Source organism: Ambystoma mexicanum, chromosome 7q (assembly GCF_040938575.1).
Source record: "Ambystoma mexicanum isolate Mex_15411 chromosome 7q, UKY_AmexF1_1, whole genome shotgun sequence".
Taxonomy (NCBI): domain Eukaryota; kingdom Metazoa; phylum Chordata; class Amphibia; order Caudata; family Ambystomatidae; genus Ambystoma; species Ambystoma mexicanum.
The window spans coordinates 506,934,588-506,953,351 of record NC_090941.1 but is presented as its reverse complement, the minus strand read 5'-3'; the positions used below and the strand labels follow the sequence as shown (position 1 = coordinate 506,953,351).

Genomic DNA, 18,764 nt, shown 5'->3' with positions numbered 1-18,764 from the left:
TGATTCATCCAACATCGGTATATCTTTGACTTCTCTGGTCTGTAAAGCCAGTGTTTGCTACAATATCTTAATTATTTCCCTTCTCATTGAGAAATAATTAAGTCGAGGAAGTGTCTATGTATATTTTTTAATTCTGAAAGGAATTAGAATTCCGTCGCTCCTGCTGAAGGGTCCTTCCACCGACACCAGAAATACATTGAGCTTTTTAAATCTCAGAGAACAACATGATGGGACATCTAGCATAGATGTATACTTACATCCTTTGGAGGTTAATGGATTTCATGTGATTCTAATGTTTCTCTGTGTGGATATTTAAGGACCTCCAACGTTTGAGGAAGTTTATCATTTTTCGATATATGATCTATATCAGCATTAATATTATATTTTTGTTGAATATCAATAGGATTTTTCTGATTAGATGTTTTTTAGATTATTACATAATAATACAGTGCTAGTAACTTTAATAAGTGTTGGTTTACACATGATTAAATCTATTCTCGAATTATATATAATGAGTATGTATTTACTCAACTATGAGGTTTTTAAATCTGTGTAAATTGTTTTTTTTAATAGACTGGTCTGGTTCACACAAGTGTACTTAGTGTGACTTTATGATTTATTGAATAGGGTTTTAGCTGACATCAGCACCCATACTTGGTTGAATTGTTGACATTTTTGTGAGGTTTTTGAATAGCATTCCAATCGTCTTTAGTCTTTTCAGCTACACTATAGACCTGGACCTCATTAAGCATGTCTCTCCAGAATAGAGAATCTAGCTAACAAACATGCATTTTTCCACTGAAGAAGCATGCAGAATACTTTCTTTGATTCAAAGTACACATAATGAACTAGCATCTAAAGAAAGACCAGATGATATTGTGAGACAACTAGAGTATATAATATTCAAGTAAAGTAACATTACACACTAGTACTTTGGCTCAATACTATACATCACAGAGGATCCTTAGAGGTTTGAGGATTAATCTTTCCCATACACTGTAAGAACAGTCCGACTTTCATCAAAACGTGTTATAAAATTATAAACAAACGTTCATTAGATTTGATTCTTCCAATTATAGAAGAATTATCTAAATGTTTATCACAACTGGACAACAAAAATTATTAAAATCTAATGGTTTTTACTTCAACACCAAGATGTGGGGTCTAATATTTATTGGTAACTGGGGCATGGCCAACAGCGATGCGACGACGACGTGCTTCCACAGAGCTCCCAGCAGATCCTCTCATTGATTTGCTTCCCATGCAGGATTTGCTTTTTTTAAGAATGCCTCTGAGGTGCAGATTAATGGTGCAAACTTACCTGGATCTCTTCCAGACCCGATCTCGGAAGTTACGGGTGAATGGAGAGGGTGTGCAGAGTATGAGCAGTGAATCCTGTGTACTCAAGATGACGGCCGTGGCGTTCTTAGCCTGACGGTGCTGAGGTGGCGTGCTGCTGTTGGTGTCTTTGAGCTGTGCAAGGGGAGAGAGGGCTGGTCACCCAGAAACAGTCGATTTTGGTGGCTGGAATTGTGACAGGGAATGGAAGGGCCTGGCATCAACCAGAGGTGGAGCACAGCAGCCTGGGGCCAGAGTGATCTCTGCACCTGACAGGAGGCGAGAACGTCCCGTTGGCAATGTGCGAGCGCCAAGGGGGCCGTGAGCAACGTGTGACGGAGAACACCTAGGCTGCAGCAATAGAAGGCAGCAGAGCTCCCAGAGCTGAGAGTTAAGTACCAGGTTGACAATTGGGGTAGCGGGCCCAGAGGCATATTTCCATGCCTGCCTTGGGTCATGGCGCAGAGCTAGCAGCGGATTGTGACGCAGAGGGGCTGAAGCAGTACTTTTGCATGGGACTCCCGAGTCTGTCCTCTGGCTGCTGCGGCAGAGTGTGGAAGGGAAAGAGACCTGAATAATAAAGTGGTACAGGGCAGGGCACTGAAACCTCAACGCCACTCTCCCTGGGTAACGAAGATCCCCGTTGTACGGCGGTACATTAGATAGCAGTCTACATAAGCTCTGCCAAGATCATAAGTAGTCACTAAGGGGAATGTGTGTACAGATCTCAGGCTGCAGTGAATGCCAACCATTGAGGGAAACTTGACATTGAATTGTGTGGGATAGCCTTACGCCTGTGTTTAGTAAGTTACATGCCGGACACCACGAGACATCCAGCAAAATCAAAGCAAGCCAAAACTGATGAAAGAGGCAAAGAATGATCTAGAGGACACTGGTGAGCATCCTAAAGAAGGAGACAAGCAGGAACAGAAGGGAGCCAACACCAGGATTCTGGAAGCAAGGGTGGCTCCGAGAGCCTCCATGGAGTTGAGGATTGAGGAGATAAAGTGCAATGGGTGAGTCAGACGGAGGAACAGGTGAAAAGAATAGCAACGGATACAAAAGACCTAAAATTAAAAGTACAGGAAATCACAGTGAAAGTGCATATGCTGGAGGTGCGAGCCAAAGATGCATAAGGGAGAGCCAGGAGGAGTAACATTTGGATTTTGGAGCTGCCAGAGGGGGGCGAAAGCAGTGACACCACCACGTATGTGGAGAAAATGCTGCTCCATGAGATTGATCCTGAGAACTTGACACAGGGATTCAAGGTGGAGAGGCGTCATAGATAAATGAGCAAGCGATCCCCTCCACCCCCTGGTGCACAGCTAAGAACAATCATAGCGAAGATCCTGAATTTTAAAGTCAGGGAAAAGATCCTTGCTTTCTCTATAGAAGGGGGAGAAATACAGTGGGCATCAGCAGTACTGGGGGGGGGGGGGAAATCTACGCAGACTACACTATACACGTCCAGAGGAAGAGGAGTCAGTTTGTTCCAACAAAATATAGGCTACGGCAACAGGGCCTCAAATACATGATGCATATCCGGCCAAGACGAAAATCCTACAGAAATGGAAAGCTCTGTTCTTCAATACCCCTGAGGAGGTGGATCTATGGATGGATTCAAACAAAATGGTGCCTGTGATGGAGAAAAAGAATAATCATGGCAGATAGGAAGCCATGACCAGAGCCTAAAGGGGTGTTGTCGGACACAGATATATTGACCACATTGCATGGCTCCAGGGTTGTTTTGCTTGGGACTCAGAGCCCATAACGAAGGCATGACTCATCACTTCATTGAGGGACAGAAAGTAGAACCCTGACGGTGGGGTCAGCTAGGGTCTTTTGTGTAACCTTGAGATACCACGGTTGGTATCTAACTGTCAAGTCCCGCAGGGGTGGTGGGATGAAAGACAGCTGGACCTGAATAGTGATGGTGCTGTTGTGTCATTATGTTTTGTTCTTGTTTGAAATGTTTAGTTTACAAAACAGCTGGTTGAGGTATTGGAAGAGACGGAGGGATATCTTTCGCCATGCAGGGGGAAGGTGGGATTCCAAAAGAAGTACAAGTTACTTACCAACTGGTAACGTTCTTTGGATTGGATGTTCCTCCAACATATTCCACATCTTTGACATATAATGTCCACAGCTGTGTAAATCGGAAACTGTTTCGGCACAGGGCATCCTGCATCGATGGCGTCGGGTCAATGTCCTTTAAAGGCCTACATCGACGTCACCGGATGTTATAAATAGGACGCACGGGGCCCATAACCTCAGTTTATTTTTGTCCCCCCATAACGTATGGCACCAATCCAATGCCTGCTTGACTGCACATAGCCGTGCGGAAACGTACGCTGCAATCGCATAGGAAATTCTCCAGAAGGGCAGGCTAGGAAGGCGATGTGGAATACATTGGAGGAACATCCAATAGAAAAAACTTTACCAGTTGGTAAGTAACTTGTTCTTCAAATGGATTGTGTCCTCCAACGTATTCCACATCTTTGACAGACTCCCAAAGCAAAACCAGAAAATGGAGGAGGGAAAAGAATTTAGAGTACCCAATCAGATGGCGGAATAAAGAACCGCCTTACCAAAGGCCATATCTTGACCATGGATCATATCCAGGGAATAATGTTTAACAAAGATGTGGATAGAAGCCCATGTGGCTGCATCACAAATATTCCTAATAGGAACTCCCCGTTGTAGGGCTGTGGAAGTTGCCATGCCCCTAGTGGAATGAGCTTGCAACCCTTCAGGAGGGTCCCTACCCCCCCCAATCGGTAACACTCCGTAATGGTGAGGATAATCCACCTGGACATGGTCTGTTTGGTCCAGCATACCCCACCAAGAGTGATCATCCACTCTGACCCTGGACATCGTAGAAATATAAAAGCTCAGAGGCCTCCTAGGATCCAACCTATGCAGTCCCTCCTCTTCCTTGCCAGGATGAGGAGGAGGATAGAAAGCAGGAAGAAACACTTTCTGGCTCAAATGAAATTCAGATACTACCTCAGGTAGAAAGGAAGGACGTACCCTCAGTACAACTTGGTCCTTGTGGAACACAGTAAAGGGCAGCTTAGATGAAAGTGCCTGCAATTCACTCACTCTGCAAGCGGCTGTAACCGCAATCAAGAACACTGTCTTGAAGGACAATAATCTCAAAGGACAAGAGTGAAAAGGGTCAAACGGAGCACCCATTAGAAATTTCTAAACCAAATTCAAATCCCAAACCGGCACCTGGAAAGGGGACGCGGGAACACAGTCAGTCATTTAAGAAATTGAGAAATCAAAGGAATCTTAAAATAAGAACATTCTTCAGACAAGCACTTAAATATAAACAGTGCCGCCAGGTAACCTTTAATGGTACCTACTTGAAGGCCCCAGAAGGCCAAAGAAAGGCAGACAAAACCATAGGAATGTAACACTGAAAAAGGATCAACATTTGATCCTCTGCACCAGTCGCAAAACTTACGCCACCGGTACAGGGATTTTGTAGATGGCCTTCTGGCCAAAAGCAACACCATCACATCACATCATCCGGAGGTCCCAATCTTTATATCTCAACCTTTCGGATACCAAGCGTGAAGGTTGAGAGTCCTGGCCTCTGGATGGAGAACCTGACCCCGCCCCCTCTCACAAGAGCAGATCCTCTCGGTAGGGAAGACGACGTGGAGGGCAGATAGACATTTCTAGAAGGTCCAGGTGCCATGCGCTCCTGGCCCAATCCGGAGTGACGAGGATCACATGGGATCCAAACCTCCATAACACTTGAGGAATGACAGGGACTAGAGGATATGCGTACAGCAGTGGGAATGACCAATCCACTACGAATGCGTCTCCTAAGGCTCTTCTCAAGGGGAAATTCCCTCAAGCAGAATCTATTGCACTTCCGGTTGACACTGGTGGCAAAGAGATCCACTTGTGGGGTTCCCCAAAGAGCGAATATCTCCAGAAGGACTTCCTGAGCCAACTCCCACTCGTGAGAGATCCTGCTCTCCCTGCTCAGAGCGTCCGCTTTTGTGTTTTCGGCCCCCGTCCAGATGAACTGCTGAAAGCAAAATTCCCTGCTGGATGGCCCAGAACCAGAGCTGCATTGCCTCTCTGCACAACGGGAGTGACATCACCCCCCCCCTTTTTTGTTGATGAGGTAATGCATGGCCACTGTGTTGTTCGTCATGATTAGGACGCTCTTCCACTGCACAAACGGCAGAAAAGCCTTCAGGGCTGACCTGATGGCCCTCAGCTCTAACAGGGTGATGTGGAGTTTGGACTCCGACGGAGACCAACGACCGCTGGCAGTCAAGTCATCGGCATGAGCGCCCCATCCTGTGAGGGAAGCATGCGTCACTAGTCACCTTCGGCCATGGTTACCAAAACGGCTCCTCCTTCAGCAGGTTCCCTTCGGTGTCCCACCACAGAAGATCCTGGGAGACCGAGATTGGAATCTGAACGGGATCCAACATCTTGCCTGAGAACTGCGACCACTGAATCTTGAGGACCCATTGCAGGGATCTCATCCTCAGCCTGGCCTCTGGCACTAGAAAAATGCAGGATGCCATGAGGCCGAGCAACCTTAAGAATTCGAAAGCCGGGAGACACTGGGCATGTTGAAACTTGTCCACCATCTGCACAATGTGATGTGCCCTCAACCTTGGGAGGCGCGCACTTATCCCCCTCCCCGCCCCCCAAGGACGTGTCCAACACAACCCTATGTATATTTAATTCTAAATTTAAAAAAAGGACAACTAGAACAAAATGATAGCTAGTGCTAAGTCTAGTCAGAGAGAACGGTTTACCCTCATTAAAGAACTGAAAGGTAAAAGTGGCTGATGTTATGGGACAACAAAGTGATCCCTGGTGCATAAACATCCAGAAAGAATCGTCTAGGAAAATCGAGTTACAACAGGCTGCCATTAAGACCCATCAAACAGGCTTACACGCCCTTTTGACCTCTCCTCAATCAGATGACAAGGCACCAACAGTCTCCTGTCCTACTGCCCCATCTAAATTTCAATTACATTAAGTCACAGAAGTCGAGATTGTGCAGGGACAGAAACCATCTACCTGTGCTGGTGATACTTGTCCTGCGAGAATTAGTACCATAGACAGTGCTTGAGACTACACCCCCTCTGTGACAAATATATAGCCGTGAGGAAAATTACCATTTATGCCATCTTTATTGATTTAAAGACAGCATTTGATACAGTCCCTAGATCAATGCTATGGGCAACTCTGATGGACACGGGCATTCCTAATGAGTTACTGAATGCCATCAGATGCAAAACGTGGATAGTGGCACAAAGATCCATTGGAGATTAGATGGAGCACTGTCTGCCACAGTGAGAATATAAATGGGGGTCCGGCAGGCAGGGTTGAGTGCTGGCCCCACCTACTGTTCTGCCTCTTCATAAATGGAGCAATCAATGATCTGTTGGGGGTACCAACGGATGCGCCCTCGTTGGAATGTGACACGATCCCACTTCTTATGTTCGCAGACGGCGCAGTGCTATTAGCACTAATTCCAGTGGGACTGTGTCGCCAGCTAAGCGTCTGAAGGCTTTTGTCAGGAGAATGGCCTTTCTATTAGTATAGAAAAGACCAAGGCCATGATCCGCAGAGGGAGCAGGTGGTGGAAACATTCTAAAGTTAGACTTACCCTAGCGTATCCCTAAGGGGATGGTATGATGGAAGGATTTAGCAATACAATAGATCAAAAAGAGGGCGCGTGTATGTTAAGGGTAAGGGAAAACAGCTCATATTGAACAATATGACTCGAAGGAATTGTCGCTCCTCTCAATGTTTCTCGATCAGTTGTTGGTATACCTACTCTACACCTCATTGTTGTGATGTACTGAAATCATGTTTTCTACAGAACAGAAATGAATACCCTGCGCAAATGAATCATAGTTTATTCCATGCAAAGAATTCATTAGATCAGCCTTAGACAACCGCTGCGCTCTTTCATCTAAGCAGGCGTTATAAGTCAGGTCAAACTGTCGTAACTCAGTCAAAGTGATCATGCTCCTTAAAGATTCCCATACGCTTTGAGGCATGCAAAAGTGTTAGCAATATTACCCCCCCCCCCCCCCTCAGTTCCGCAGAAATTACATTTTCACTACCCGAATACTGTGGCCCAGCCTTGTTTACCATGGCCATCTTTAGTTAAGAGAAAGCCAAACCTGGGTGAGTTACCTTCGACTGCTCTTTAAGCACAACCTGTAGCACACACCCCTTCTTTTCTTAATTTAGGATAGAGCCTAGAACCCACTTGCAAATGTCAAAAAGGGAAACACATCAGAAGTGATAAATGAGAAAGAGAGCATTACAACGCACTAGAAGAGAGGCCTTCATTGCAAAGACATGCACAGTACATCCTACACTTCGAGATCCGATACAAACAGGCTTTATGGCTGGGCTAGGGAATGCCATTCACTTGATGACAATCAAAGCAATACAAAGTCAACACTATAAGAATGGCCAGCCCCTTTATATTACTTTCATCGACTTTCAGGCCGCATTTGACTCTGTCTCAAGGGAGCTCTTATTTAAAAAAAAAATGGAGAAAAGCAAATTGCCCTTCTACCATACTTGCTCTAATTCAAACCTTGCACACAGGCACAAAAATTCAAGTCTGAACTTCTATGAAGGGTGATTTAACACCACTTATTGATACCTATAGGCGGCTGAGGCAAGGATGTATACTTGCCTCAGTCCTGTTTAATTTTTTTTATAGCAGATATGAGCGAGGGTTTTCAAAATGTGGCTAGTGATGCCCCGAAACTTAATGGCCAACAAATATCGGCACTTTTTTACGCAGATGACCTTGTGTTAATGTCAAAGACATTAGCGCCGAGATACCTCTGGTGACAGCGCGCTTTATAAGTTCAATTAACAAAGACACCACAAGGTCTTCAACGCCTTTTAAACATCTTGACATATGCAGATAAAAATGTATCGACAATAAATACAAATAAAACAAAAGTGCTAATATGCAATGGGAAGAAAGGATCAAGATCTCAAAAACAAAAATGAGTATTGCAGAAAGCTGCATTAGATATTGTCCAACAGTATACCTATTTGTGTATAGTACTCAGCAATGAAAAAAACGACAAACCATATTTGTTGAATTTCGAAGCAAAGATGACTACATGGATCTCTCAATCCCTATTGATCCAGGCTAAGTTTGGAAAAAACATTTATAAACAAACAAAAAGTCACCGCCATGATACTATATCGTACAGAATCTAAATTGGAGCTACCCGAATTATTTTTACAAAAACTTGAAGGGCGCTACTGGAGACGCATATTAAATCTTGCAAAATGCATACCAGTGGTGTGGATTTGGTTTGAGCTGGGGTTGACTTCTTTATATTTTAGATATGTGGCAAGTACTTTCCTTGTTTCGAAAATGCTCGCTAGCTCCGAACTACAAAATGTTAAATTAGTGCACTGTCTCAATACAGGATCACGTCTACCCATATTTTTGTCAAGGCCTGGAGGAAACAGGTAATTGAAACCCCAGCACAAAGTGATATATCGATACAACAGTTGCTAGATAATCCAGATAAAACAAAAACAAAGTTGTTTCAACTGGACACGACCGCGGCACAAATGTATGAAATATAATAACTTCAAAAATAATTTGTTCCTAGATAAAAACACAGTACAATTGAGGCTTATTTGATACAAGCACCATCTCTATCATATAGGTTTGATGTCTTCCGCTTATGGTTTGATCTCTGGCCGACGAAGGAAGTATTGAGTAGGCGTGGACAGATACAGAAAAGTGAAAATGTTTGTCGATTTTGTCTGCAAAAAAAACACTAAAGAAACATTGTACCATCTAATTGTTAGATGTGAAGGACTTGCTGATTTGCGCTTGTTGCATTTTCAGAAATTACAATAAATATACCTGGCTATAACATATGATAAACTATGGCAGATCCTTTTTTCTGGATATAGAACCACAAATAGAATCGCAGTTCTTCAATTTTGATATGCCTTGAAACTAAGTGAATAGAAGATTTACACTGAGTATGTAACACAATTTCGAAAGTGAAGTGTGATATTCATTTGATTTTTATCAATTATCTTAAACTCTGAATTTCATGAAATGAATTATGCATTTTAGGAATACATAATTGTGAAATATTTTTTTATACATTTAACAAATGCAGAATTAGTAAATGTTTTTATATATTGAAAGTTTATAAATTGTAAAAGTTAATCAGCTAAAACAATTAAAAAATGTTTTTTCATTAACGAGTTGGCCATAACACTTGATTGAAGCTACCAAACTTGCAGTTACCCACCCTACCCTGCTACAACAATGCAGTATAACGAAGAAATCATGAAAAGTTTGTTTTGCCCAAACATTAGCCAATGTTACATTTTTATTTTGCTTTTTATTTTGCTTTTTGTAGTTTAATCATTTATTTCCTTTAGCAATTGCAACAGATGGTGTGACAGTGTGTGCCCTTAATTTAAACAAACGCACTAAATGCACGTTTTCCAGTGCCTGTCTGGTAAACTGTATAATGAGAACTTTTGACGTTTCTCGTCATTCGTGGATGGCTGGATGTGCAGTTGCTTCCCCTCCAGAGTTTTTATTGTGAACGCTTTGGTCATGGCAATTTGATCTCCACGAGACGTAGAAGGAGTAAGAAGGTGCCTCATTGTAACACAACCTTCCAAGACCAAAAAGTTCACTACAAAAAAAAGGTGGCGATTAAACCACTTAGAACCGCATGACTGTATAGAACACAAAGGGCTGCACTTTTTAAATAAGACAGAAGTTTCACAGAAGACTGTTGGCGTAGTCATGTTCATGTACGCATGATCAGGGATGCCAATCCACCAAAGTATCAGAGGTAGCGAAGTGCAAAAATCCCTCGAAGGCAAAACCAAGTGGCATTGCATGAAGCAGTTATGTCATGTGACCAGACGTTTGACCATCAAAACATCAAAGGAAGGAACATAAAAGGGTTAATTTATTTTTTGGTACTTTAGTTTCCAATACGCTATATCAATTAGGGTGCCGCCTTACACTAGGGGTACATCCAAGATATCCACTGAATAAACAGTACAGAATCTGTACTGTTTATGTAGTGTGTCTGTTACATACACATTGATTTAGGCCATAGTGGTAGAGTTAAAAGTAAATATCTCAACAATATAATCAACCATATCCAAAGTGAGGTTAGGAAGTCACCTACTACCTTAGATTCACTCTTGAAGCAGATGTGGCAAAACAAATAATGAAATAGAAAACCATGCCAAACAAAATGTCTATTTCCAAGTTCAAAAAGGGAATGACGCTAAGCAGGATAGAGAACAGTAAATCGATTTCTGGTATATATATATAATGGGTACACAATCAAGTATTCTCTGTACAACATGCTTTCAAGTTAAAATCTTAACACATCAACTCATTCATTTCATTGCTTGAATGTATCCAATGATTTCATGGTACTGTGTGGGAGGAAAGGTCTTAAAGACCCCCTCCCCTCCAGTCCAACCCACTTGCAGAATATGATTCGCCCACCGGCCACCCATGCGCCTGTGGCCAGGGATGCGGGGTGGCTGCAGGACGACCCATGTGGATGCATACCTCGGCCAGAAGGCTGATCCCAGACTCCATTTTGTACATGGTACCACAGGCCCCATGGACAAAGGTTGCCTGCAGAGCTGCAGCTCTCCACGCAAGATCGCGCACAGCGAGCCAGCCACCTCCCTCCCCCCTGTGTGCCTGCAGTAGGCTTGTTCCCACGGGAGACTAGGGGCGAACAAGCTACAAGACAAACACTGTCTTTCACCTTCCGCAGTTCCTCCCTGACCTGTGAATGACCGGGCAAAGGCTTGGGTTTGAGGAAAACAATTCAACTCCACAAACATGTCCCGTCCCCTTGCTGATCCCACATTTATGACATATGCTGTGGATAACCAGCTCCCCCCCCCCACCTTGCTCTCCTTTTGAAGTAACAGATACAGGCCCCACGGCCTGTGTGCCACTCTGTTTCATCCACACTGCTAATCCCTCTGTAAGGGTTACAAATACCCTCCTCTAGGTGTGTATTAAGGGGTGGATTCTAGGAAAAACAAGGAGATCTTTACCTATTTTACTGCGCATAAAGCTATTGGTTATATGTCTAGGCCATATACTGTTGGGTGAATCTTATTCTTTGCCACACACTCACACTAATGTATGATATGTTAATTTACTTGTTCGATATGATGCAAGGTACACGATCCAGATACTCACTGGTTCTCCAATATATGTATGTTCACAAACATGTTCAACTAGTATACGGTCCTAAATGTGTATAATGCAAAACGGTAAAGCCACAAGGCCATTGTAGATAGAATTTATGTTGTAACATGATGCTCATGATAAACATAAAAATGTAACCTATATTATAACCAGAGCTTGCATGTTATTTGATGTACCTGCACCCACACTGGCTTAGTTCTACCCTGCATCCTAATGATTCGTATGTAACCCCACAAAATGGACCAGCAGCAGGCCAAGGGCCTTCTCTCCCCTCTCCTGCAGCGCCACGCACTCAGCCCCCACCAACCTCCCCCTCACGCAGGGCTGACGGCTAAGGGCCCTTGTTTCACTGATGCTGTGATGCTACAAATGTAAACTCTAACCCTTCAGCTGAGCCTGCACCAAGTATCCACCCTCCCCTCAGCCCTTTGACACATGATGTTACCATGAACTCGCCTCGCACCCCCGGACTCTGGTCAAAGAAATATAGACAATAAACCCCCAACCCCAAAGCCTTTTTGAAGCAACGACTGCAGGCCCTTTATCAATGTACCACCCCAGCTCACCCCAGACCCCTGATCCCATGTGTGGCAATATATTCTCTTTACACTAACAAACAAACCATTCTCTCATCGCATCTGAGGGAATGTATAATGAATGTGTCAAAGTAATATGGTGAATTAATTAGGCACCTGGACCCAAGTAGTGTCACTTTTATTGTCTAGGTCAAACGTCTAGTGATATAACTCCTGTGTGCGAGGTATGTGTGGCCACAAGGGCAGACCATTAAGATGGGTATATCTTCATGATTTGGACATCTCGCCCGACCCTGCACCTCACCCAGATGAGCCCAGCTGACCCACGTGCTCCATGAAGTAACTAGCACTGTGCCAGCCAATCCGGAAGCACCGCCCCTACAGAATGGATACTGTCCTGTTCCCTTTGTCCAATGGCCGCAACTCAATGTATCCCCTATAGCACACGTCATAAATGATGTGATTTTGTAATATAATGTGCATTTTCTGATGTTTTGGCAGAGCACTCTGAGTTTGCAGAGTTCTCTGCTTGCCCCATTTTGGTTTTGTATAAACTTTACTTTTTATCTTCACCCGCACTTGGTCTTGGTCTCATTCCCTCCTGGGGTGTGTTCATTATTGACTCACTGGGGAGTTCTTATTGCATTTGGGGGACGCTCACTTTCAGTACAATGTATGAGCTCCCTTCTTTGTAACACAGTGGTCATATGAACCTGTGCATGGCATCAAGTGAGTAAATCCAAATAGTTACCCTTTATCTCTCTTGCCATCTGTCCCTTCCTGCGCTGCGACCCATAGAATATAGGAGTCCCCGATAAATTTGGTCCAACTGTAAACATAGCTTTTCTGTCTTCCTCTCGTGCCTTTCGAGAACCTATGTATGCTCCCTCTTATACCATCTATATATAGTGAGCTTGCTCCTCTCTACCACCTGTTGCTTACTCCTTTTCCCAGCCTTCGACTGCTCCGCAGCTTCATTCCACAATTTGCAATTTTTATGCAATGTCCTTCCGTTTACAGTTATTTCATTCCTGCACATACATGAGCACCGACATCCAACTCACCGAGCCGGCTTGCTCACTGAGCCCAGGTGTATCCACAACACCAACTGTCGAATTCAAAACGACGCGTACATTCACGTCCTTGTCTCCCTGGAGACCAGACAGCTGCGCCCGTGCGCATGCGCGAGGGACAGACGCTCACTCCACCCGCATGCATACTTCATATTGCTCGCACAGCTCCTTCTCTGAACGCGAGCACTGCTTCTGTGCGAATCCGCCGCACGCCAACTGAGCCATGCCTTTAGGTGAGTTCCACCCCACAAAGGGCACCAGCCGCCCATTCAGGGCTCCACCGCACAGCCTGCACCTTTCACTGACAGGCTGTTGCGGTCTCTTCATTTCCTTTTTTGTTTTTTTGTCTCTCCCCCTCCCCCCGCCCAGTAGCTTCGATCTCCTGACCGCCTAGATCTCACAGACAGGAACTGATCTCCTGCCACCAAGACTCCTTTCACACCGAGGGAGTTACGCAGCACCTCACCCTGGGGTACCCATTCTACCAGGTACCCCCCTCTTTTTGTTACTTTTACATCATTTCAGCAACCAATAGGCTCCCCAGCCACATGTGTCTTAATCCACTCCATATGTCTTTTTCAGGTCGCTCCTCAGTGATAACCCAGCGTCCCTCAGCTAGCGGGCCACCATCCTTTTACCATGAGCACTGCTACTATCATCTCATACACCCAAAAAACCTCCGAATGCAAGGTCATTGCATGAGTACGGAGGGCTTTCCCCAGTTTGTAGCGTCTCACGGGCGTTTTTAACATTTGCATACATGGTCCATGTTCTGGAACATCCAACAATATCTTATATATTGTATTTTAATCATAGGGAGACCTGCTTTTCCTGGCCCCAGAAGAAGGCTGCCACCCTTTCACAGCCGAAACGTCCCACGTCATTGTGTCTTGAACCTACATCATAGAGACCAATGACCTACATCATCCTTATCACCTTCAGTGTTGACGTCGCCTCTTAGCAGACCCTATTTTTAGGTTTCTTGAAGTAAAACATTGCACTGTACGAAGTACTGGTTGTAAAAGTGTTGACAAATATGAAGTAATATTTTGTAACACAACACACAGGCAACACAACAGAGTAACAGTATAGTATTGTGGAGATAACACACTATACTTATCTTACGAATGTGTTCTTTTTTGAAATGTTGGCAGAGTGCCTATAAAAAGTCACTTTAGAATTCTGTACGACTAAGTATAACAGGCTGCACTTTGTGACTTTTGTGTTAAACATTTGTGTCCTCGCTTTACAGAACTCAGCAAGCTGGTGACTATCTTTACTGCTTATTGTTTATATGCAAGTCTTTCAGCTAGCAAAATTGAATTATCCATGCTGAAATATGTGACCTAAATAAATAAACATCTCAATAATTGGTTTTCAAGTTCTTCCAGAATTTGGATTTGTACGTTTCCCTCCTATGATGCATACTTATGAAGATGTATTTTACTTAATATGGAGATGTGTTATAATTGTTTCTACAGCAAACCATTGTAGTTTAAATGTTTGAGGTCAGGACCACCCCCTGTACTAAATACTCCTTTTCTATGGACACGCACAGCGCTTTGAAGCCATGAATTATAGCAGGACACACTATACAAATGCAAGATCACATAACATTAAATCCTAATCTCCTCAGGGAAACTTCAGTTGTCATTTGGAACCGTTTGGTCACAGGTTGCAAAGTCTACAGCAACGTGCACCCAGCATTGTGCATTTGGGATATGGAGAAGCTATATTTTACATTTAAAAGGAGATTAGAACATGAAAGCAGTGCAGCTTCATAATTCTTTGAGATATTTAGTTGATTATCTCCATAGAACTGGCCCTACAGCCTAGGTTGTCACAAGAGAAATGCTAGAGGTAAGAAAGGGAAACTGTGGGGTTGCTCCCGAATGACGTTCAATGCACCACAACAACAAATCTGTTGCAACCCAGCTGGTCATCACTGCAAAGTTGACATCAATAGCAATGAGAAGGGGGTGGGGGGAGGAGGAATGATATGCAGTAGTACTTTCAGGAAGCCAAAAGATTACCTGTTGCGAATTCTCGTTCTACCTATACATTACCAGTTATTTAAATCTAGTTATGTATTGGGCACAACCCGAAGCCTATAGTGATAAACCCAGTCAGACATGCCTTTAAGGATGCCACAAACCTGGATTAGGAGGTGAAGATGCACAGGAAAAGATCAGATAAGCTCTTAACATAAGAATCTCAACAGGACTGATCTCAGATGAGTCGTAAGTGTCAAGATACGCTTTCAAGATCAGGAGATAATATCTCTATAACGTATTCCCAAGGTCGCGGCTTCTAAAGTAAATAAACTTAAGATGCCCCAAAACACATGAAAACAATGCTAAATAAATCTAGTTTAACTATAAAAGGTGACAAAACAAACATCGTATGTAATGTGGTTACATGAAACGAACTGTACAAAAAGAATTCACAAAGATGATAGAGCTAATGACAACGACAGCAGTGCGACATAATTGAGCTACTTCTGTCCCAAGGAACAAAAAAATAACTTATGCCAACTGGGTTCCCTTTTGAACCAGGGAATGTCGCAGTGTAGCCCTTTTGAACCAGGGAACGCCGCAGTGTAGCCGTGGAGGGCATGCGATCTGCGCGAGTGACACTCTTGACCTTTTCAGCTGCTTCCCCAAAAATGTAGCAAGAACTGTAAGCCGATCTAGAAGAACTTCTGACCTCTAGAAAGTTTTTTGTAATTGTGAATAGTCGTGTATCTAGAAAAACATACTGCAAAAGTCACTTTGGAATTGCTTTGGTGTTTTAATTATACGTGTTGACAGTTGCACTATAAAAGGAAGTCCGTGAAATCAAATGGATAGCAAACAACACCACAAATAGCACATTTAGTGGTTCTAAATAAAACCAAATATTTAGTATGATCGGCATCACGACTTGCAGAGGTTAGAAAGAAGGGGGCCGGCGAAAGGTATTAAACGCAAAGACACGACTGTTTTTTTTAACCAAGTTGTACCCCCCAACCTTGACAACGGAATGTCATCAACCAAAAAAATAATACCCGCCTGGCTAACGACACCGTGAAAACGGTCCCCGCTGTTAAATCCCAGTTCAATGTCGTAGTCCTGCTGGCTTGCATTCACCTGTCGTTATTATTTTCCAATTCCAACCACAAAACGCATAGTACTTGCCATTTTTTTTTCAAAATCATATGATGTGACACATTCTCCCAACATAAAACAAATACGATTGTCAGAAAAGGTCGCCTTCATGATAAATACACCACGGGAAGTATGCACCTTCCCGATTGCTGTCTCCAACTCAACAGAGTTTTAGCTGTTTCCCCACAATGCAGAGGCCGTTGTCTCTGCCGTATCAGGCTCCATCCGCACTGACCCCGTAACTCGGTCGACCTCCTAGGTAGAACAGGCAGCACACCCCACAAGCCTGAAGGACGCCTGTACAGAGGGCGACCCCGCAGCCTTGGCAATACTGGGGTGGGTAGCGCTCAGTACCCACTCCCGCCCGCCCGAGCGAGATATCGAGCGTCCTCCGTCCCTCCCAAATCTCTCCTTGGGTTACCTTGGCGGCAACCGCCTTCGTAGAAGGGCGTGCGCATTGCTTCCTTAGTCCCGCGGAGAGCCGGCTACACAGCATGGAGGCCGCCATCTCTGCTGTACTCTGGGCTGCTGTCACCGCGATGCGCATGCGCGAGGCCAGGAGCGGAAACAGCCTTACAGGACCCGAACATGTCATGAGGGACATACAACCTGTACCCGTGCCCTGTAGTTGACAAGCAATTTGCAAATTACTTTATCATTCTGCTCGCACATATCTCAGAGCCTAATTTTAAAATGAAAAAAACACCAGTTTCCAGCTAGTAATATTGATTCTAATCCTATACTTGTAAATGGAAAGCTCAAGTAAGGCCTGTCTGCGTTATCCCCATGCATGAGACTAGTGACGGGTTAAGCTGTTAGTTGGGCATACATGCCAACCCTTAATTTGTAGGAGCGAAGTCACCCCATTTTGTAGGCAAAAATGGTGCTCTTTTTTTACTGTCCCCTGTTATGTTCCGCCCTGCGTCCCGCTACGCGGTGATGCAGGGCGTGCCAAATAAAAGCCCCGCCCCCGCGCTCGGGAGGCAGTTCTGGGGCAGACCATCCACTCGTGTGCGAGTTATTGGGGCTCCCGCTGGAGCTGCGCCACAGGCCGTGCAGCCTTGCCTAACTCCTCCAGCCCTCGTGCGCGCACGCCGAGGGCTGGAACATAACAATGGCGACGAGGTGGTACGAGGACAAACACGCGCTCGGCGTTCACGGCGCCTAGATGGCCCGCAGCCATCGCGGCCAAATTTTTGGACACCCGGTGGGGGGGGATCGCACACGTGACCCACCCCACCCCCTACAAGTGATGGCTGGGCAGTGTGGAGCCATCTGACATCTGGCCTCCCACACCAGGGGCCCCAACACGACGTGGCATCGGAACCACATGGGAAAACCAGCACCTGAATTCTCCGCCCATAGCTCCCAACTCACACGCTTTTGGCGGGTGTCACCCGCCTTGTAAAGAGCGGACTCACCCGCCAAACCTCATGCATGCCCATTCATTTCAATGGGCCTCTCACCCGCCAAAAGTAAAATCGGGTGTTTTCACCCGCTTTTGCGACATAAATGTTTGAGAGCTATGTCTCCGCCACAGCGTTTGGACACCACAGCAACTCCAGGGAAGGCCCAACTTCACCGCGCTAGTGGTTGCCTGAAGAGATCACGCCAGCACTGAACAGGTACACGACGACATGGCGGCCGGCACGTCCACCCCTGGGCCCACCACGCCGTCCAGAATTGTGCAAACCTATCGCTGACGTCCCCACAGCCTCGCACACAAGGAGGCTCATCGACGCTGGTCCAGCCTTTTGACCCCTTTACCGACCCATCTTCGAGTGGACCCAGATGGCAGCTGTGGATCCAGAAATTCGAGATGGCGATGGAGTGCAAAGATGTGACGTCGGCCAGAAAGATGAAGGCGCACCTACTACTTAGTGTGGTTGACGAGGTACTGCGCATTTTCAACTCCTTGGATGTGGCCGATGGCCAAGATGCGTACCAAAGCGCAAAAGATGCCCTCACGGTTCATTTTCTCCCCCAACTGAACCCGGACTATGAGACTTTCATTTTCTGCACCACCATAGAGGCAGCAGACGAGACCCTGGATGCCTACCACACTCGGTTAAGAAAATTGGCCATATACTGCGAGTTCACTAATGTTGAGAGGGAGATCAGGAGGCAGATCATTAACGGCGTACAATCAGAAAAACTAAGGCGCCTAATACTCACCGAGAGAGGCATCCCCCTGCAACGAATCCTTGAATTAGGACGACAAAGGGAACTAGCCCACACCAGAGCGGCCAACATGGAGGCCACACTGCACAGACTGCAACCTGTCCTCAACACAGCCATGGTGGCCCAGATCACCAACAAACAATCCTCGAGGGATGAATACAGTGGGGGCTATGGCCAGAATAGGTGGCAACCGCGCATTCCTGGGCCCACAGAGTGTGGCTGG

General features: G+C 45.1%; 1 protein-coding gene across 1 annotated transcript in view; it reads right to left on the bottom strand.

The window, feature by feature from the left end:
* SUCLA2 (succinate-CoA ligase ADP-forming subunit beta) overlaps positions 1-16,959 on the bottom strand; it is a 753,371-nt gene extending 736,412 nt beyond the window's left edge. The window contains exon 1 of the mRNA XM_069640760.1: positions 16,782-16,959. Coding sequence (XP_069496861.1) covers positions 16,782-16,955 — 174 coding nt within the window. The 5' untranslated portion in view covers positions 16,956-16,959. The remainder of the gene's footprint in view (positions 1-16,781) is intronic.
* Positions 16,960-18,764: the final 1,805 nt, after the last annotated feature.